Raw genomic sequence first — 23,831 nt, 5'->3', positions numbered from 1 at the left:
CCCGTTTTCTATGATAAGTATATAACCAACTTTCCCGGAAGTAGATATTTCCCATTTTCTATAATACAAATTTCCGTTTTCTGTGATAATCGCTTCAGCGGAAAATTAGGTAATATTTCCCCCAAAGTCGATAATCTACTTCCCCAAAAAGTCGATAATCTACTTTCCCGAAAATCGATAATCTACTTTTTGGGAAAATGAATAACCAACTTTCGGAAAGTAGATATTTCCCATTTTTCTAGCGATACAAATTTCCCCGTTTTCTATGATAAGTAGATAACCAACTTTCCCGGAAGTAGATATTTCCCATTTTTTATGATACAAATTTCCCGTTTTCTATGATAATCTACTTTGCAAAATTGGGAACTATTTCCCCGAAAATTCGAAAATCTACGTCCCCGAAAAGTCGATAATCTACTTTCGAAAAGTGAATAATCTTTTGGGAAAATAGCTAACTGTTTCGGAAAGTAGATATTTCCCATTTCTATGATACAAATTTCCCGTTTTCTATGATAGAAGTAGATAACTTAACTTTCCCAGAAAGTAGATATTTCCCATTTTCTATGATACAATTTTCCCGTTTTCTATGATAATCTACTTCGGAAAATTAGGTAATATTTCCCCAAAAGTCGATAATGTACTTCCCCAAAAAGTCAATAATCTACTTCCCCAAAAAGTCGATAATCTACTTTCCCGAAAAGTAGATAATCTACTTTTCGGGAAAGTAGATAACCAACTTTCCCGGAATGTAGATATTTCCCATTTTCTATGATACAAATTTCCCGTTTTCTATGGTAAGTAGATAACCAACTTTCCCAGAAAGTAGATATTTCCCATTTTCTATAATACAAATTTCCCGTTTTCTATGATAATCTACTTCGGAAAATTAGGTAATATTTCCCCAAAAGTCGATAATGTACTTCCCCAAAAAGTCGATAATCTACTTTCCCGAAAAGTAGATAATCTACTTTTTGGGAAAGTAGATAACCAACTTTCCCGGAAAGTAGATATTTCCCATTTTCTATGATACAAATTTCCCGTTTTCTATGATAAGTAGATAACCAACTTTCCCAGAAAGTAGATATTTCCCATTTTCTATAATACAAATTTCCCGTTTTCTATGATAATCTACTTCGGAGAATTAGGTAATATTTCCCCAAAAGTCGATAATGTACTTCCCCAAAAAGTCGATAATCTACTTTCCCGAAAAGTAGATAATCTACGTTTTGGGAAAGTAGATAACCAACTTTCCCGGAAAGAAGATATTTCCCATTGTCTATGATACAAATTTCCCGTTTTCTATGATAAGTAGATAACCAACTTTCCCAAAACGTAGATATTTCCCATTTTCTGTGATACAAATTTCCCGTTTTCTATGATAATCTACTTCGGAAAATTAGGTAATATTTCCCAAAAAGTCGATAATTTCACTGGTCTGCATTTGGGAACTTTTTTATTTTTATTTTTATTCATGCATGTGATCTTACATATTCTTGGGTTGCTGATTTTAAATATCTCCACCATTTTGCTCTATCACGTAAGGATTTTTAATAAAATACAAATTAATGATTTTTAAATATGATATAATATAATAATATATAATTAATTATTAATGTATTCCAAATAACCATGAAATTAATTACGTTTATCATGAAATGAAGCAGAATAATCAACATAAAATCTAATGAATGTAAACAAAAAGATGCTCCTAATAGTTAGCCTACATATTGATTCAAAGGAAGGAGGACCGCTTTGATTTCCGCTTGTGCTGTGCATCGGGACCATCACGTTTCAATGACCAGCAGTAATCCGCCATCATGCTGACATTCCATTTGCTCTGGTATCGAGTTTCCATGGTGCATATAACCTGATGGAACCGCTCTCCCTGTTCCTCACTGTAGTCCCCACAATTCTTGGGAAAATAGTCAAGATGTGATTGCAGAAAGTGCATCTTCACACTCATTCTAGACCCAAGTTGCCGGAAACTTGAAATCAGGTCTTGGATCAGTTTTTCATATTCTGGAGAGCGGCTGTTTCCCAAGAAGTTTTGGACAATCTGTTTGAAGGAAAACCAGGCATTCACCTCGACACCAGCTAATGCTTCCTCAAAATGCATGTCCTTCATCAATTCCCGAATCTGAGGGCCAACAAAGATTCCTGCCTTTAGCTTGCCTTCACTTATACGAGGAAACTTTGACTCCAGGTACTTGAAAGCAGCTCCATTCTTGTTCAGGGCCTTCACCAAATTTTTCATAAGCCCTAATTTGATGTGGAGTGGCGGTAGCAGAATTTTCTTGGGGTCAACTAGTGGCACAGCTTTTACGTTGTGATCTCCGGGTAAGAAGCTGGTTCTTGGTGGCCAGTATTTTTGTTCATAGTGCTGGCTGTCTGCCCTACTATCCCAGAGACACAGAAAACAGGGATAATTGGTGTATCCCCCTTGAAGACCTAGTAGGAGAGCAATAACTTTTAAATCACCACAAATGAGAAAATTGTGATTATGGTACTTGATTGCAGTTAAAAGTGTCTTCATATTTTCGTAAGTTTCTGACATTTGGACACTATGGCCAATTGGCACAGATGCAGCTGCGTTGCCATTGTAGAGAAGAACAGCCTTTAAACTTTTGTTAGAAGAATCAATGAAGAGCCTCCATTCATCTGCTTTGTACGACATCCCCATGTGCTCGATAAGGCCACAAATATTTGAACACAAAACAAGACCATCTTTTTTCTCAAAGAACTGAAAATAAAGAAAAATATATTAGATTTAACATTTAAGTCAATATAAGGTAAGTATTTTAATTGGTATTATACTTTAGCATTTACTTATGTTATATAAAAAATGAAAAGTCAACGTCACAGAACCTGATGTGATAGAGATGAATAAAAAACACAGTGAATCACTATTTTTAATATATATTTCGAAAAAGATGAAATACAGTCAATAAAAAAAATCATGCAGACCAGTGATAATCTACTTCCCCAAAAAGTCGATAATCTACTTCCCCAAAAAGTCGATAATCTACTTTTCGGGAAAGTAGATAACCAACTTTCCCGGAATGTGGATATTTCCCATTTTCTATGATACAAATTTCCCGTTTTCTATGGTAAGTAGATAACCAACTTTCCCGGAATGTAGATATTTCCCATTTTCTATGATACAAATTTCCCGTTTTCTATGATAAGTAGATAACCAACTTTCCCATCTTGATGATCTTATGTAATCACTGTCCAATTTCTGCCGCTCAACTTTAAGGTCAACAAGAATCTCTCTCTCTCTCACACACATACACAAGTAGGTGAATGGGTAGTAATCTTCATAATAAGCATGAATTAAGACGACGGAAAAGGTGTGGCGCTGTAGCGATACTCACCAACACTCACTACACCCAACACTGAATACACCATATCTAGCTATGCTACTACACTACCACTAACTCCACTGCCACTAGCTAAATCACCACTAACTACACCACCACTAACTCCACCACCACTAACTCCACCACCACTAACTCCACCACCACTAACTACACCACCACTAACTACTACACCACCAACTACACCACCACCAACTACACTACCACTAACTGCACCACCACTAACTACACCACCACTAACTGCACCACCACTAACTGCACCACCACTAACACTAACTGCACCACCACTAACTACACCACCACTAACTCCACCACTAACTCCACCACCACTAACTCCACCACACTAACTGCACTAACAGCACCACCACTAACTCCACCACCACTAACTCCACCACCACTAACCACCACCACTAACTCCACCACCACTAACTACACCACCACTAACTACTACACCACCAACTACACCACCACCAACTACACTACCACTAACTGCACCACCACTAACTACACCACCACTAACTGCACCACCACTAACTGCACCACCACTAACTCCACCACCACTAACTCCACCACCACTAACTACACCACCACTAACTCCACCACCACTAACTACACCACCACTAACTCCACCACCACTAACTACACTATCACGAACTACACCACCACTAACTACATTATCATTGACTACACCACCACTAACTATTAATAATGCCTGCCCATGGGCCACCTAAGCATAAATTTGTTTAAGGTGTAGAAGCTGTCGCCAACACAACAACCACACCCTAAGTTAAACGAGTTGCATGACCCAGTGTCAAGGAATAGTACGAGAAGACCGGACAACTCGCCAACTGCACTGGCTAACCATTACCCTGGAACACAATTCGCAAATCAAATAACATCCAGGTTCCCAATTACTACTGGGTAGACAAGAGACAAATGGCATAAAGAAACTTGCCCATAGTTTCACCCCACCCGGGGATCGCACCCGGGTCCGTTCACTTGCGAGGCGAGCAAGCTGACCATTACACTACATAAGAACATAAGAACATAAGAATGGAGGAAACTGCAGCGGGCCTATTGGCCCATACTGGGCAGTCCCGTTTACACCCAACCCCTATTGCTCATATGAGCATCCAACCTATGTTTGAAGCAATTCAGCGTATTCGAGTTAATGATGATATTTGGTAACTTGTTCCATTCATCCACTACTCTGTTTCCAAACCAGTGTTTACCTATTTCACGCCTAAATCTAAATTTGTCTAATTTAAAACCATTGTTACGAGTTCGCTCCTGGTTGGATAATTTGAGTACCTTTGTAATGTCCCCTTTGTTTAGCCCTGCCTTCCACTTATACACCTCTAATCAGGTCGCCCCTCGCTCTACGTCTCTCGAGGGAGTGCAAATTAAGATGCTTTAACCTGTCTATACTCAAGGTTCCTAATGCCCGGGATTAGTCTTGTCATTCTCCTCTGAATTCTTTCCAAGGATTCTATATCCATTCTGTAATACGGTGACCAGAACTGAACTGCGTAATCCAGGTCGCCACTGACTACTACTACTTCTACTTTGCTGTTACTCGGAAACGAGTATGAGGATCATCCAACTATGATACAATGATATGAGTTATTAAGGATTTCACCTTCATTGGTGAGCTCTGAGGAGACTAAAGAGGCTGATACAGGACCAGCAGGGTCGATCACAGATGTTGCACATGTGGAGGGCTACATCGAGTGCGGGAGGGGCGGCGGCAGCGTCTTTCCGGCCTTGGCGCTTCTGTGCCTCAGTTTGCAATTGGCAAGTGGAATTTTTGTTTTACATTTGTAAGTATTATTTAAAACATATATGAACAGTAAATAAGTGTTGCTTTCATATTCATATGTAGGGAAATAACGATATGTTTTCAAATGTGTGCACTTACATACGTTGGCGTTCCCAATCGTCTCACTTTATTTCTTTACCATTAGTGGTTAGCTACTTTTATTGTTCCATTTATTAACAATAAATAACAATACTTAAAACAACATACAGGTATTCTTTTTTTTTTTACATTAAGTTCACTACAGCTACAACCAGGGTCTTATTTTCTTCAGTTTCTTATGCAGAACCATCGTCACTCACAAAAACAATGTTGTCTTGTCTACTCTTGTGGAGGTCCGCGTAAAACGAGAAACGCGTAAACGAAATAACAGAACATATGGGATTATATTACTGGGCCGACTTCCAAACTCCACTTTTTCCGACAAAATACGTACCTTGTAGTAAAAATAACATCATAATTTTATGATGGTATTGACACACAAATAATATCTAAATAAAAAACTACAAATATAAAGGTGTTTAACACTTACGTTAGTAGAAGAGATGGGTCGGCACACATGGATGGTGGCTGGTTCCGAGGCAGAGGGCAGATTAGTGGCCCTCCGGTGAATCACTATCACTATTCACAGAAGCTTGCAGGGCCTCCCTGACAAACCCCTCAAAATCCATATCCTCACTGTCACTATCACTGACTTGGGCTGGCTGTGGTTGTGGTGGGTTGCAGGCGAGACTAGCATTAATGTTGTCGTGATACATCTGGACATACGGCTCCATAATTTTCGACAGAAGGTTATTAGACACTTCATAGCGATGCTTGAGTGTGTCTTTGTTAAGGATGAGCTTGATTTTCTCCCCAAACTCGATGACTTCCTTCACATAGCCATGGCTTGGTCCAGGTAGTTCAAGGTTTCTCGGGGGTGGTGGGGGTCCAGCGAAAGCCATTGTGAGGGGAATAGCGGGCACAAGAGAGAATAGTATACGTGGGGAACTGAGAACAATGAGACTGGCCCGGCTAGGTCAGCGACTTCTTCCCACTGGTGGCAGGGCACGTCATGTTACATTAGACCAATCACAGCTAGCGGCGGAGGGAGGTAAGGATGCTTGGCCCAATCACAGTCCGATACATCATATGACATCAGCGATAACGTAAGAGCGACCTAATGCGCACCCTCCAGGCACCGCTTCCCGCATAAATGAACCGCGCAACTTAAAATTTTCATTCTGGCAAGGTGCGTGTAAATGACCAAACGAGTAAACAAAATCTGCGTAAATCGAGACTATATACTGTATAAACATTAATTCAATCAGATACATATTCAGTAATAAACAATAATGAATCTTTTGTACATATTCTTAAGATAAATGACTGTTTCTTTGAGTGCACATGTATACATTGGCGTTCCACTATGTCTCACTTTTTTTCTTTAATATCGGTGGTTACTTCTGTTGTAAATTAAATAACATTAATTAAAGCATACAAATTTTTCACATTAAATTTACTTCATCAACAAACAGGGTCTTATTTTTGCAGTTTCAAGTGGAAAATGACATTATGGGTGTAAACACTGACAACAACAATGCCATCACTTATCCTCTTGTGTGTTTTAAAATTCTACATATTATTAATGAATTGCTTTGTTCATTTTGCATATATAAAGATTAATTCAATCAAATACATATTCAGTAATAAACAATAGTGACTTTTGTACATATTCTTAATAAGATAAATGACGTTGTTTCTTTAAATGCGCACGTACTGTTCAGTATATGTTGGCGTTCCCAATCCATCTTGCTTTTTATCTTTGCCATTAGTGGTTAGCTACTTCTATTGTTCCATTTATTAACATTAAATAACATTATTAAAAACATATACGTATATTCATTTTTTTTACAATAATTTTACAACATCTACAACCAGGGTTTTATTTTCTTCATTTTTTTTATGTAAAACCATCGTCCAGGACTCCGGGGTGTAAACACTAATGGAAACAATGGCGTCCCATCTCCTCTTGTGTGACCATATTATTATTCATTAATATTATTTAAGGTGCATCCATATACATTATTTAAAGAGTATAGTTTGCATTTTTCATTAATTTTATTGTCTTTGGGGAAAAGAGGGTAAAAAGCCACACAAAAGATATGAAAAGGTCACACTTGGGAACGCATCTCATAATTATTGCATTATTTTAATGGTAATTAATGATTCACGATCCGATGATTCAACTTGCACTGCAATATTGGAGGACACATAACCGTTGTTATTCGAGGCTTTACTGTAATCCAATCTAATGGAACCCTTATGTACATACAAGTTGAGATAAATTCCATCCATTGAAGACCAATAGATGGAATAAGTGAGGTGGTTGTTTGTGCCAGTTTATAACCGAGCCTGATCTGAATAGATTGCACCTGTGCTTTGTTATGTTGTAATTTACTAGCCAGCCTACAGTCAATTGTGGCAAGAGTTACCCTTGGGAAGACAACTAATCTTGAGACTGTGCACTATCATCATGGGTTAGAGCTTCCCTACCTTCTTAAACCCCAAGCCTACAGCACACATAGTCACAAGTCATTCTAAAATTTATGCAATTATAACAAATAATGTAGGGAAAGAAATCAATATGGAAAGTGTGTACACAGAGATGTAACAGGGTTCAAATATGCAGATTGAGAGATATACTGTACTGATTGATAGATATAGTTTTTTATTTCTCAATAGTTGAGTTCTTATTATTGGTTTATAACAGGTTCAATGACTAAACAGACTATACATTTGAAAGGTTGAATGCATAATCCTCAAATGATAATAAACTAAATATCTGTTTATAAATTTTAGTTGTAATTACAATAGATACACATGCAAAAATTAAGCATCAGCCTTATACACTTCATGAACACACACATAGATATAATTTTACATATAATTTACAAGCAGAACCATAAAATTTTGATTAGTGTGTACTTATAATGCTAATACATTAATATAATCTGAATAAAGTATTTTTTTAAGTTAAAAATACAAGACACCAATTAACCTGGACTCAGTTGACCACAATCACATTATTCAAACAAGGTTTTCCTTGCTATTTATGCCCGATTGAAATATTTTACATATACTGTACAATGTTATAATTAATAACATTATGCATAAATAACTATGTATTCATTGAAGTAAAGAGGATTCTGGCCATCTGTATCCCAAATTATTAAGCAGTAAATTGCAGGTATGCAATACCTTACCATTCACTTATGACACAAAATTCTTACAGTAATTTCTATTTACACAAATGTAATCTTGGGTTACCCAAGACATCATAGGACACTAGTCTGGCACATCTTCAGTGGAAGTTGATCCCTCTCCCAGAAATGCTGGGTTCTTATATATGATATACAGTCAGCTTGTCTCATTATCTTCTAAGTCCACCTACTTTCCAGGACTTGGGTGATATTCCGTATCTTGCGGACGAAATCTACTCTGAAACCATGAGAGCACACAAGAATTTGTAAAAAATACAGTACTGTACTGCAACATTCACTTCTTTCAAAAATTAAAAAAAAATAAAATATTACATAAAGAAACCTTTATTATGTTATATGGAAGTAAACTAAAGAAGGAGAGCAATATAAAATCTTAATTCTGTACTGCATTTCCCTGCCCATAAGATGCTTCGGCCGTTAAGACGCACCCTAATATTGAAAGCTTAATAGCAGAATTACAATATGTAGCTTCAGACAGTACAGGAATCCCTCGTTTAGCATTAATTCAGTTGTGGAAAAATCATTACAGTACAATATTCTAATGTGGCTTACAAGTAAAGAAAATATAATATAAAACTACAAACTGAGGAAATGAAGAGCATGAGTGTGTACGTGTAGAAGCAGTGGGTTGTAACTGCGTCACCGACTTGCCAGCTAGCCCCCCCCAAGTGACATAATGGCACGGACGCACGCACACTTTTCTTGGAGTAAGCTGGGTGAATGCCCATGCCCAGCTGAACAGCATGGTGTCCCACAGATGGTTTGTGTGTGGAAGGAGCTATTCTATGTATACGTTAAAATACATGATATAGTATTGTAGTTGATGATATGCTATGGCATTGGTTTACCAAAACAAGCGGCAGCCGAGCGGTAATCAGAAAAATATTCCCTAAGTACCTATAATTTTAAGTCTAGAATTAGTTTCTAATTATCTAAACTCGAGTTTTCTGGGACATTTGGGGACTGTATTTGACATCTCTGGGGTTCATGTTTGGAACAGAATTTCTTATCTTAAACATGACCTTCGACCGATAAGACGCTGGATGATTCTAAGGACTTTTTTAAGGAAAACACATGTTTTATGGGCTGGTAAATATGGTACAGTACTTTTGAAACATCCATACCAATACCTAATATTAACTTCTGACACCATATGTTAAGGTCCACATTCTTAAAAGATCCAAATGTAATTGCTTGTCCTCTACCATTAACTAAGCTCACTGGCTATAACATTTATTTTCAAGAACAGTAGGTCTCATATGCCTGATGACCAATTAGGGGCAGTGTGGATACAGTAAACTGAATACTAAGCCTTTGGCACAAAAGGAGGCCGTGTGGCCAGCACTGCACTCGACTGTCCTCACTTCCCCAACAATAAAGTTAGTTACCCATTTACATCTGGGTGATCTGGGAATGACCCAGTTGTGAACTCTCATGACAGGGAGTGAGTGCTCTATCTACTTGGATGTCACTCCCCTTTATTATATGAGATAATATAAAACCTAATTAGTAATGCTGTATCTCAGTAACTGACATACCAGGTAGTATTTAATGCAGTAGACTCCCAGTATTCAATGGTAAAAAATTCCAGTGGAATGTCATATTCAGCAATAAGCTTAAAAATGATCAATGTTTCAACAGGAAAAGATGGCTGTATTCCAACCCATTTAAAAATTTCCACTTCTAAAAAAAAAAGAAGCCTTTTCATAACTATCCTGAGTCATTTTCAACATATACAGTACACTGTACTCTCCTTTACATTAACATGGATCTATAAATAAGGAAAAGTATTTCATTTTATAGTTCAATAGTCAATATGATAACATTAAAGGAGCAGGAAACATGGTGGTGGTGGTATCTGGCAACTTCTCTCTGCTGAGCCCAGCTGCCACAAGCAAGGTACGGTACATAGAAAGATAGTAGCGTTGTATCGGCTTGGTGAAAACCTACTTGGCAACATTTTCAATTGTCCAAACCCCTTTGTTCCTCATGCATGTAGCATACATAAGCATTATTATGAGATTGTTTTACTGATCCAAATTTATGAGAAGAAATGTAATAAATTGAACTTTTTTCAAAAATATATAATACAGTATACAATACATATTATGAAAATATAATAGACTTGAATCATTGACACCTTCCTGAAGAAACAACTGGTGTAAGATGTTTTGTGATAAACTAGGTTCAATAGCTAACTGTGCTTGGTCTTACTTGACAATCAGCTAAGTTAAGTAAAGATAAAATCCAGGTGAGTGACTGGTTGTAAACAAGGCTTAGAAAAACTGAGATTGTATATAAAATTGTGTCCCAACTAAAATGCAGTTTGCCATAACCTATTTAAGCAGATCAAGTTAAATATTTTGTCTCATGAGGTTTTGCGATAAGCAAGGTATATTGGCTTTGGTGCTGAAAATTTAGATTACAGTATACAAAAATTTAAATGAAAAAAGTACAGCTATTTACACTACATTAACAAAATGGAGTCACTAAGTAACCTATTAAGTGAACTTGTATTAAGTTATCAGATAGAAACAACTGTACAGTACTGTATAATCTAAAGCAATTCTACAAGGAAACCTTAAACTTAAGAATATGTTGAAATTTAGAAGCATTAACAAATAAAGTACAATTTATAAGTTATAGGAAACTTCAATCTTTTATTAATCCACTATTTCCTGCAAATCACCAAAAAGTCGGCAATGGTAGAATGCTTACTCTATATGGCTTTCATATGAAAAAGGATTTAGCATGCGGTTCCCAGCCTTGACAAATTTAGAGATGGACGTGAAATTTGTTTTAAGGAAAGCTTCACATTATTATTTGTATGGTGAAAATTAAAACTAATAAACAAGGCATAGACCATATACAATGCTAAGGCTTTACTTGCTTGAAGCTCCTGAGATCTTTTCTTTTACACACTTCTATCTATTTTCTGACAAACTTATGGCTTTGTCTTATTTTTCCACCTGACTCGGCATGAAGATACAGCACAAACTACCAGTTGATAAGAGGAACAAAGGGGTGGTGCCAAGTGACGTACCCATAGCTGGCCAATCAGCACGCTGAACGAGTCGCTGATGAGTGATTAATTTTCCTTTTTTATTTGGTATCCAATCCCAATGGAACACAAAATCTACATTCTTTTTTAGGCCAATGCAATGTTTTAACAAAAGCTCAGATTTTTTTTCATGGTTACTACAGAGCTCTATTGAAGTGGTGCTACCTCTCCTTCTATGTACCTTGGCCACAGGGCCCCTCCATTCACCCTCAGTTGGGTTGAGAGACCGGCAGTGGTATGAAGGTGCATGTTCTGCTACAAGTATGATACATTTCATAATCCTTTTACAGTGTACAGCTATAGTGCTCAGTGCAGCATTGGTGTAAAATTTACACCAATGCTTTTTGATCATTATAGCTGTACAGGATGCTTTATATAAATATGTAGCTGTCATGTTTGTTTAGTACAGAAATATAATTATTTACAGTATAATTATGTAAGTACACAGCAGATTTTAGGCAATGACAAACACAATAAATATTTTCTATTAATATGTAAAAGTACAGTACAGCATAATATTTGTATATAAAATATTTACTTCATAATTACTGTAGGTCTGTATGTATATACAGTATCTGTGTAGCTAAACAAGTCTGAGTCCAATAGGTACAGATCTTTGGCAATGATGCTTACAGTGTAGTACTACCCTATTCAGTTGAAAATCTGCACAATTGTGAAACATTACAATACTGTAATTGGGTCAAACTTTTCTGAACTTGTAAGCTTTATAAATGATACAAAGGATGATACAATAATGTGAGAGTGAGTCTACTGTATCTAAAAAAAGTGAGTCTACTGTATCTAAAAAAAGACACTTTCTATCACTTGTAAGTTACATGTTTTTTCTTGTCATCACTTTTTATGGAAACACAGAGGAAGAAAAATCATGCTGTGTCTACACTTGAGTGCTCACATTTCTTGTAGAAGTTAGATGACAACTGCAGGATCTTCAAGTTCAATCCAGTGAGTCATTAAGCAATCAAGTTGCTTGACTAATACACTAACATGCTATATCCAATAAGATTCAACTTGCTGCAATATTTGTGATGAACTCACAATGAATCTGATATTTCTGCCTTCAAATACATTTACTTTATTAGTAGAAGCTTATTTGTGAATGCACTGTCCTGTTACTAAATCATTTGTCAGTTCAAAGAGCATAATTGATTCTGCACAGATTAAGCGGTTTCAATTCATATAGCTTTTGGAGTAAGAGAACAATCTTTGAGTGGGCAGATCAAAGGGATCTCTCTATTATTTATCTGATCTTGTCATGTCAGTACCTCAGATAATTTAAGATCTTCCCACTAAGGAAGTCATTTAACTATTTAGGACAGTAACACTCTTGGGTCTAGGGAGGTGCTCTCCGACGAGACACTCAGGGTCATGCCTGTTACCTACCTCAACGCACTTGACTGCACCACACGAGAGATAATTGTATGTAATGAGTCATAGCAAGCTTGATATTTTAGATAAAAAGGTCGGGTTTGTTGCATCAGCATTGTAAATAAATTATCTACAAAAACTTTTATACGAGTAATCACAATAAAATAATTACAGTGATATCTCTGTTGGCCCGAACAATTGGTGCAGAGCACTTCCGGAAAAGAGATATTTCCGGGTAACGAGATGACTCTCTTAAAGCGAAAAAATATCCCTCATCCCCGGAATTTTCTGGGTAACGGGAAAATTTTCTTCGAAGCTCCAGAAATTGCACATTACATCATCTCTTAATCCTGGAAAGAAATCCCCCATCCCTGGAATTTTCTCGGAATCTTCCAGAATGATACATTATTTCAACTCTCGAAGCCAGAAAATATCCCCCATTCCCGGAATCTTCCCGGTACAAGAAAATTTTTCTAGGAATTTCCAGAAAATGCCTCTGATTTTCATCTCTCAAACCCGGAATAAAAATCCCCCATCCCCAGAATTTTCAGGAATTTTCTGGGTACTAGGAAGTTTTCTCTGAATTTTCTGGAAAATGTGTCCCTTGGAAAATCGTCCCCAAAGCCGGAATTTTCAGGAAAATTAGGGCCTTGGGAACGATTTTCCGAGAAAATTTCAATTCTGGCTAATGGAAATATTACCATATTTATAAAACATAAGCACGAGTAGAACACAATTTTTTTTACGCTTAATTAAAATGTTTATACATCACTATATACCTTCGTTATTTCATGTGATTGCAATATGAACCTTATTCCATTATAAAGCGTACATATTTAGCCTAAAATAGTTATAAAAGAAAAGTTGTGAAAAAATTAATATTTTGCTGGGTAATAGTGATGTAAATTGTGCGTTCTGATGATCACACCCAGGCCGAGGACAGATTATTCATGTTTTCCCTTTGAGCACAAAAGATAATTGTACATATGGAGTCATAGCAAGCTTACTAATGGAGATAAAGAGGTTGGATTTGTTGCATTAGCATTGTCTACAAATAGTTTTATATAGGTAAACACAATAAAATGATTAATCTATATGTAAGCATGAGTATAACACAAATTGTAGTGCATGACTGCCACTCAAGCTCCCAAATGCGAATATTCCTCGCTCAGATTTTCTATATTTTTTACATAAATGTGTTTATAAATGCTAATAATTTTCTAAATTCACATGAAATAATAATTGTATATTATTGGTTAAATGCAAAGCATAAAAATATTACAAATTTTTTATGAAAATAAATGAATTTCTGTACTTACATGTTGTTAGATGTTCCTCCCCCCTCCCGCCCTTTGCCCTCCTTCTATGTGCCCCAGTGTCGTACTTAGCCTGAACAAGGCGACTAAATCTTGTGAGGGAGATGAGCAGTCATGAGGTGAGGTAAGCCATGCTGTGATGGCACATGAGCAACACTATTTTATTTTGCTTTTAGCCACAACAAGCCAGGCAGTTTCTTTCACACTAAAATTGCTTGTTGAAGGGCTAGACAAACTATCACATGCACTAAAAGGGCCAGGGAGACTGGGAGAGGCCTCAGGAACCACCACCATATGGTGCAATCTCCTGTACTCTTTACAATTTCCCACACCTCCACTTTTGCCAGCAACATGAGGCATAGTTCAAAACTATCACAATACTGTTATCAATAAATGAAATCAATGTGATAAACGAGAAATCAGCACAAGCCGCGAGAAAATGGTGGGAAATGTAGGTCAAGGTTACATCCTGTGCCAGGTCATTCACATAACCTTGGAGGCAGTCTACATGGGTGCCAGATCACACCGACATTGCTAAATGTGCGTCTTGCGTATCTAGTGTTTATACACAAACAAAATTTTTTTTATTGTAATTTTTGAGTTCATACGCAAATTTGTGTATAAAAACCCTAAAATCTGTTTTTTCTCAGCTGAGAAAAGATGCCCCGCCCCATTCTCAAGAATTTCAGCTGATTGGCGGTCTCAAACCTGTCCAATTTCGTTCTAAAGTAATGATGTACAGTACTATATTTCTAAATGAGTTTATTCATAAGCGTTGGGATGACCGTTTCTGACGAGAAAGATATTTAGCTAAATTATGTAAAGATACATACATTCATTATTTCAAACATAAGTACATAGGAGGTTTATCAAAAGTATTTTACATGAATTAACTGTTAAACTCTGGGAGCAAATTCACACTTTCGGAGGATGCATTTAATATACTGTATACAGTACATATTTTTACCAACAATAAAGCATACTAAGACAAATTACATATCAGTAATACTACATTATGCAAAAACTAACATTTTAAAAGATTAGAATCACATTGAAATATTTACATAGCCGTCAGCAGAGGTACTTATGTTTGAAATAATGAATGTATGTATCTTTACATAATTTAGCTAAATATCTTTCTCATCAGAAACGGTCATTCCAACGATTATGAATAAACTCATTTAGAAATACATCATTACTTTAGGACGAAATTGGACAGGTTTGAAACCGCCAATCTGCTGCAGTTCTTGAGAAGGGGCATCTTTTCTCAGCTGAGAAAAAATGCACTATAGTGATAATTTAGATCATAAGCAAATTTGCACATGAAAACCCCAAGAGTGTTAAGCAAATACTTGTCAGTTCAGATGAACATGGTGAATATTTGCAGTACTGAGAATTAAGGAACATATATAGGACAGCTATTTTTTAAATATGTAATATTATTATCATTATATATAGCACAGTTACATTCAGTGAATATTTTTCAGCACTAAATACTTATTGCAGTTTGATATGACTTCATCCACATACAAACATTACAAATGCAAAATGGAGCAACCACTCACTTTATTAACTCAACTTCTCTTAATAATACACACCATAAGGAGGAAGCATGGAGACTTGTGACTTCATTAGAAAACCCATTCAGTCAGTCAGCATCTGAGGATTCCTTTTAAATATGTTAGAAAAGTTGCCGTATCTCAATGGCAGCAGAATCATCAGTGTTTCAAAAGAAACCTTTAATGACAAAAAAATTGACAAGCAGTTCAGCAGCTGAGAGAAAAATTACTCTAAATAATTAAAACAACAATTGTGATTTTGAATCACAAATAAAAAATTATATTAATGCCTAAAGTACACTGAGGAACAATATCAAGATTATATATATATATATATATATATATATATATATATATATATATATATATATAGTATATATATATATATATATATATATATATATATATATATATATATATATATATATATATATATATATATATATATATATATATATATAGTATACATATATATATATATATATATATATATATATATATATATATATATATATATATATATATATATATATATATATATTATATATATATATATATATATATATATATAAAAGATCTGCAGAAGAAGGAATGATTATGTATGAACTTATTATTTAATAAATCATTTTCCTAAATACAGTATCTCTATCCTGCCTCCAAACTATGTAACTACTGTGTACACAAATGAACCTGCTCACAATCATTCTATTTTAAATCAAAGAAGAAATATTGAAGATGATCCTATGCATAGCTGTCATGCTCATACATATTTAACAATGTACAGTCAGCTACAGGAATAAATATACACACTGTAGCTGTAAGGTCCAAAAATGATCTGGTAACGTTGAAACTGCGCACCCAGACGCATGATGAAACTCAGCTTCCCCCCCCCCTTCCTGTTATCTGTATTTTCTGTTTCCCCTTCTTTATTCTTCTATTTCCTCCTCTTCCTTCCTTTATTAATCCAACATCAGTAAAAAAAAGTAGGGTAAGAGAAAAAGTGGGGGAGGAGGAGGGAGCTGTATGATAACTGCAATCCCATTCGGCAACAAGTTTACTACCATTGGATACAATATATTACAGTGCTTGTAATATAAACACAAGACACTAGTAAAACATTCACAACAAATGTATTTATAACATATATGTAGGAATAAAACATTTTGTAATTTTGTTTGTTCTGTTCAGGACAGTGTTACCAGATATTTTGTCTCAAACACGAACAGTAGGTGTATTGTATACTTATTCTTGTGGCCGACTGTACAGTACATGTACAATAAAGTGGAATTTATTCACAATTTAGATACCAAAACATCTTACACAGATATGATTACATGACTACGTATAATAATGAAAGTGGGACAGTGATAAGCATTCATCATCAAATACTGCAGTGCTGATAAACATTTTATCGTCAAACTTCTTTTAAAACCATGAATGGAGATCATGGTAAAACTCAAAATGACCTTCACATTATTTTTCCATATAGAATCAACTGTGAATAATACTTGAAAAATTACAAACATAAATAACAAAAATTGAACTAATCTATTTAAATAATACATTACAGTAGTAATATTACACATAAAGAATAAAAGTTAGATCATGTCTTAAAAAAATCATAAGTCATATCATGGATATACTCAGAAACCAAGATATTCTTACAAAGAACTTACTACCAAAGAGTTTAGACTGTGTTGCATGGCAATCATGCTATTTTAACTAATTTCATGCTTCTGTGATACAATAAGTAGGTTATTCCATGTCTTAAAAGTAAGCAGTAAGTACAATGCAAGTATTATTCCATGTGCATGTTTTTTGTGAACTTATGATTCAAGAAAAAATGAATAATGAGTATTGCAATAAATGATGGTTAACATAAGAATAGAAGGAAGGAAATGAGAACATATGTCTTCTACAGATCTGTGGTGACTTTAGAAGTAATGGCCTGTACTCTCCGGGCATTGCAACTCTTGCACAGTACATGTCCATCTAGAGGGTAGCATCCACGACCTTCAGCTTCTGAAGACAACACCAACCCACAGTCCTAGAAATAAACAAATTAGGGATATACTAATGTGCAACAAAGAACTATCATTAATTTCAAAGCATACATTTCAATAACTTATTAACATTTTCCAAAAATATCAGTAATAACAATGACCACTCTGAACAGAGCCTCTTTATGTGGAGGTGGCCTGAGTTTAGTTACAAGAGGTATTGCTTGTATATTTCTCATTACCTTTCACATTACCATTTTACAACCCAAGGCTATCAACTCAAATTTTATTTGGGTGTATTATTTCCTGGCATTCATACTATCCCAGTGACATGAAGGTCTGGGTTAGAATACTGGACTGTATGTAATATCAGGTTTGGTGTGGCTTCACACCTGTATACTAATGCCTTTTCCCTACATACACACATAGGTTCACCTGGCGCTGGTCCTCATGAACAGTCTACTCGCCCAAATATTGATCCCTTCTTATAACAAGGTGGACTTTAGAGAAATTTCACCAAATTCTGAAAGAAGGCAAATTCTGTACACATTTCATGGTCATCTTCACACATATTTTTCTTGATGACTGTACTCCTTTTCTTTATGCCATTTTCTCAAGTAAAGTCTTGAAGTACAGTACAGGTTGACAACCCTTTATCCGAAATTCCGAAAACCGAAAAGCTCTGAAAACCGAGTTTTTTTTTTTGTTGGGCAATAGATCACTGACTCACATCAGGGGCTGGGGAGCAAAAATGTAATACAGGTTGTACCTCTCTAGTCCGGCAACCTCGGGACCTGACCGGTGCCGGACCATGGAAATTTCCGGACCATGGAAATTCACCCTTTTCCTGGATAGATAGTGACTTGTGCTTACGCTTGGAAGCACTAGCACCACTTTCTCTGCTTCATGGTCTCTTTGAAGACACATTGAAGGGTTAAATGTCGCACAGTAGCTTCTCAAATTTCGTGAGTTTTTAATTCGACGTTTTCTATTTGAACACACACACACACACACACACAAAAAAAAAAACATTTAAAAATTTTGACGGCGGAAACTTGAATTTCGACGGGTTTGAACGGCCCACCAATGTTCAGACGACGTGCACAATCGTGTAAACAGCGTCATATCACTTATGTACAAAAGGTTCATTATTGTTTATTACTGAAAGTCTTTTTGATTGAATTAATGTTTGTGTGTGCAAAATAAGCAATACAATTCATTAATAATACGTAGAATATTAAAACACGAGGAAATGAGACAGCATTGTTTTTGTTGATTACAAAACCAGTGACTGACTGGTTCTACATATAAAACTGAAGAAAATAAGACCCTGGCTGTAGCTGTAGTAAAATTAATATGGTTGTTTTAAGTAATGTTATTTAATGTTAATAAATGGAACAATAGAAGTAGCTAACGATAATGGTAAAGAAAAAAAGAGAGATCGCGTATGTAAGTGCGCATGCGTGAAAACATATCGTCATTACTTTACATAAGAATATGAAAGCAACACTTATTTACTGTTCATATACAGTATATTTTAATTAATGTTTCTGAATTTGTTTTTATTGAATTAATGTTTGTGTGCAAAACTAACAATACAAATTTATTAATAATACGTGGAATATTAAAACATACGAGGAGACGAGACAGCTGCCGGCATTGTTTTTGTTAAAGCTTACAAAACCAGTGACTGATTGGTTCTACATATAAAACTGAAGAAAATAAGACCCTGATTGTAGCTGTAGTAAAATTAATGTAAAAAAATTAATATGGTTGTTTGAAGTACCTGTAATGTTATTTAATGTTAATAAATGGAACAACATAAGTAGCTAACCAATAATGGTAAAAAAAAAAGTGAGACTGCGCGTATGTAAGTGCGCACATGTGAAAACATATCGTCATTACTCTACACAAGAATATGAAAGCAACACTTATTTACTGCTCATATATATTGAAGGGTTAAATGTTGTACTCTGTATAGACAAGCAGAGAGAGAGAGAGAGAGAGAGCGCAGCCGAACTGCCGGATGTAAACAAACCTTAATTTCCCGCGGCTTTGCTGTTGTTTTTTTTTTTACGGGAATTAGCCGACCCGGGCATAGGTCACTGACCCACATTGGGGCCTGAGGGGCAAAAATTTAATACTCCTGTAATAATAATAATAATTCAGTAATAAACAATATTGAATCTTTTGTACATATTCTTAAGATAATGACTTTCCTTCAGTGTGCACTGTGCACGTATACATTGGCGTTCCACTATCAGTCTCAATTTTTCTTTAATATCATTGGTTACTTCAACTGTACATTAAACAACATTAATTAAAACATACATATTTTTTACATTAATTTTACTACAACAACAACCAGGGTCTTATTTTCTTCAGTTTCAGGTGGATAACTGGCATTATGGGTGTAAACAATGACAACAATGCTGTCTCTTATCCTCTTGTGTATTTTAATATCCTACGTATTATTAATGAATTGTATTGTTCATTTCGCATATATAAAGATTAATTCAATCAAATACATATTCAGTAATAAACAATAATGAATCTTTTGTACATATTACTAAAAAGATAAATTTCGTGGTATCCTTAAATGCGCACATATATGTTGGCGTTCCCAATCCATCTCTTTTTTCTTCTTTGCCATTAGTGGTTAGCTACTTCTATTGTTCCATTTATTAACATTAAATAACGTTACTTAAAACATATACCTGTACAGTATATTAATTTTACAACAGCTACAACCAGGGTCATATTTTCTTCATTTTCTTGTGTATAACTATCGTCCCGGACTCCCGGCTGTAAACAGAAACGAAAACAATGGCGTCCCATCACCTCTTGTGTGACCATATTATTATTCATTTATACTGTCACATTTATATTGTCAAAGGTGCATTCAGAAACATTATTTAAAGAATATAGTTTGCAATTTTTATTAATTGTATTGTTTTGGGGGAAAAGAGGGTAAAAGGCCACACAAAAGATATGAAAAGGTCACACTTAGGAACGCATCTCATTATTATTGCTTTATTTTAATGATTCGCGATACGGTGATTCACCTTACAATGCAATATTGGAGGACACATTACCATCGTTATTTGAGGCTTTACTGTACTGTATACCTATACCAAACAACCGACCAGCCATGGCAGCACTCATCCCCTCTTTTAACTTGTCTAATAATTAAACTTTCTTAGTCAGGGTCATCACTGAATTCTGCCTTTTACATTTCACTGCACTAGCATCACCAACACTGACACTAGGCAGTCTTTTAGGGGCCATTTCACACAGAAACACTAAAGTTTTGAGAGTAAAACACGAGATGCTGGGTCACAGGCAATGGTTGAGTGCGAACAGAGGGAGAGGAGAAGCTTCAGGTGCGTGGGGTGACTCATTGTGCTACGGGAAAAGGCTCGCAAGCTAGCCACCAAAGCCACCATCTGCTTACCGCAAATTGTCAAAATCGCAAACCTGTGAATGGCAAGGGTCCACTGTACTACTCATGTTATGTCACAAAAGCCTGCAGGAAGACTCTTGGATGGGAAGTGTGGCCCCCCCCCCCAAAAAGCGGGTGGCACTTAGTATAAAGGAAAAAGTAGAGTTTCTACACTGTCTAGAAAAAGGTGCCTCGGTAAAATCGTTGGGTGACAAATATGGTGATGGTTTATCTACTATCTATAATTTGAGGACAAAAAAAAAAGAGAAATTGTTAAAGTTTTATAGGTATAGCGATGCAGCAAAGTTATGACAGCATATGTGAGATATGGTGATGAAAGAAAATTGTGATAACGATGAACAGAATGACAATGTAGAAAACAAAATCGCTATTGATTTGTGACACAGAACAGAGGAATTTCATTTCAGAGCAACAAATATTTCGAAGTGCCTTTACAGAACCTGAGTCTGAGCCTCAGCCTTCAGTTTCTAGTACTTGTGTTTCTACAGCTAACTCCTCTTCCCAAGATGATCCTGATGTCTCCTCAGATGATGTCTTGTAATTGAGGTTAACCCCGTAACTTATTATCCCTAGAATTCTCATTTTTCTTTAATGTGCAACTTCATAATTATCCTGAGTTGTTCGGTTACAAAAGGTTAAGTTAGGTAAGGTAAAGTTAGGTAAGGTAAGGGGTAGCAGGAGAAAACGGCCCCAGTCAAAAACGGCCCAAACCAGAACGGACCCAGTCTAATCAAAACGGCCCCACCCTGTGACCAAAACGGCCCCACCCTGTGACAAAAACAGCCCCACCGTGTGACCAAAACGGCCCCACCCTGTGACAAAAACGGCCTATCTCTAACCTAACCTAACCAAAACTGACAGTCTGAGTTGGCTGGGTAACTAACCAGAAGTGGCAACTGGTTGTTTGGTCCAATGTTTACATCTAACAGTTGCCACTTGTGGTTAGTTACCCAGCCAGCGTTTCACTCTGACTCGCTTCCGTTCGTCAGTCAATCATAGCAGCTCAGACTGTCAACATGGCTGCTATCATGCTCAGTTTAGGTTAGGTTAGGTTAGAGTTAGGCCGTTTTGGTCACAGGGTGGGGCCGTTTTGGTTAGAATGGGGCCGTTCTGGTTTGGGCTGTTTTCAATTGGGGCCATTTTGTCTCGAAACAGGGTAGAGTAGGGTAGGGTTGGGTTGGGTAAAGTATGGTTAGGTTAGGAATGGTTAGGTAAGGTAAGGTAAGGTAAGGTAAGGTAAGGTAAGGTAAGGTAAGGTAGGTAAGGTAAGGTAAGGTAAGGTAGGTAAAAGGTAAGGTAAGGTAAGGTTAGGTAAGGTAAGGTAAGGTAGGTTAGGTTAGGTTAGGTAAGGTAAGGTAAGGTAAGGTAAGGTAAGGTAAGGTAAGGTAAGGTTAGGTAAGGTAAGGTAAGGTAAGGTAAGGTAAGGTAAGGTAAGGTAAGGTAAGGTAGGTTAGGTTAGGTTAGGTTAGGTAAGGTAGGTTAGGTTAGGTAAGGTAAGGTAAGGTTAGGTTCAGAAAGGTTAGAAAACGTGTACTGCAAGATTTTACTCACAAAGTCAGTGTTTTGTTTACAACCACAATATTGTTAAGGTATATGGTAATTGTATTTCATACTTCTTTCCATTATTGTACTGCATTTCTTTATTTGAAAGTTATATGAGGATTATTACTATTACAGTTTTTTTCTGGCCTGCTCTATTTCTAAAAAATAATAACATTTGTTGCAAACTATTTGGTTTAATTTACCTGTATGTAAATATATAACAGAATTTTAAAAAATTGCAAGGAAATTGGACCACACTTGGAAAAAAAAAACATGAGCTAAAGGTGTTAACCAACCCAGCATACTCTGTACATTCATTATGGAAATGGAACAGTGGAAATGGTACAGGTCAGTTAATATCAATTTCTTTTCTATTTCAAATTTTTACATGTGTTTCATACATTTTAGGCAAATGATCCAAATTATGGAAAAAAAACCTTATCTGAAAACTTCCTAGGTCTCAAGCATTCCTAATCATTAGCTTCTTTTATGAAGATTTAGTTGAAATATAAAGGTATATAATGATAATTTTTGGGTGTAAAGTGAGTTTTACAATAACATTTTAGGGCTAGGGAACTTAACGTCATTATCACAATAAACAAAACTGACCTTCTGTGGGGTCAATAGTAACTAATTGGGTGGGTTGTACAGTACTGTATTTAAATACTTTAATAGCAAAGTACAAAAAGTTATTATCTCATTTTCATACTATAATAATAAATTAAAGTGCAGTACTAAATGCTATTGTCTAAAAAGATATATATAAAATGAATTTCTTGGCACTAGAATTCATAATTGAAATAGAAATAAATACTTACATCATTATGGAAACACACGACCAATTTTCCTTACCTCACACTTGTAGCAGTTGACATGGAATGAGCGATCCAGGGCCACAACTCTGACAGTTTCATCCTTTCCTGGTTCAGGCATGATGGGTTCTTTACACACAGTGCACCGAGGAGCAAACTTTCTGTAATTTTAGATAAAATCTATGTAAAATTTCCAAAAATGAAACAAGGAGCTTTGAATCATCAATAGCACTGAT

General features: G+C 35.9%; 2 protein-coding genes across 4 annotated transcripts in view; both read right to left on the bottom strand.

The window, feature by feature from the left end:
* Positions 1 to 1,498: 1,498 nt before the first annotated feature.
* Positions 1,499 to 16,115, bottom strand: LOC121875206. The gene is made up of 2 exons (XM_042379656.1): positions 15,818 to 16,115; positions 1,499 to 2,740 (listed from the first exon to the last, which is right to left on the bottom strand). The coding sequence occupies exons 1-2, from the start codon at positions 15,818 to 15,820 to the stop codon at positions 1,733 to 1,735; spliced, it is 1,011 nt and encodes a 336-aa protein (XP_042235590.1). The 5' UTR covers positions 15,821 to 16,115; the 3' UTR covers positions 1,499 to 1,732.
* An 816-nt stretch (positions 16,116 to 16,931) lies between these two features.
* The window catches only part of LOC121875205 (thyroid receptor-interacting protein 6-like), a 119,475-nt gene continuing 112,575 nt past the window's right edge, over positions 16,932 to 23,831 (bottom strand). For all 3 annotated transcript variants that reach the window (XM_042379653.1, XM_042379654.1, XM_042379655.1), the window contains 2 exons: positions 23,636 to 23,756; positions 16,932 to 17,825 (listed from right to left, as the gene is read on the bottom strand). In XM_042379653.1, the coding sequence (XP_042235587.1) occupies positions 17,694 to 17,825; positions 23,636 to 23,756 (253 nt within the window). In that variant the 3' untranslated portion in view covers positions 16,932 to 17,693. The remainder of the gene's footprint in view (positions 17,826 to 23,635; positions 23,757 to 23,831) is intronic.

Source organism: Homarus americanus, unplaced genomic scaffold (assembly GCF_018991925.1).
Source record: "Homarus americanus isolate GMGI-L3 unplaced genomic scaffold, GMGI_Hamer_2.0 scaffold41592, whole genome shotgun sequence".
Lineage (NCBI taxonomy): Eukaryota > Metazoa > Arthropoda > Malacostraca > Decapoda > Nephropidae > Homarus > Homarus americanus.
The sequence above is the reverse complement of the archived record's forward strand: the minus strand, read 5'-3'. Positions and strand labels throughout refer to the sequence as shown.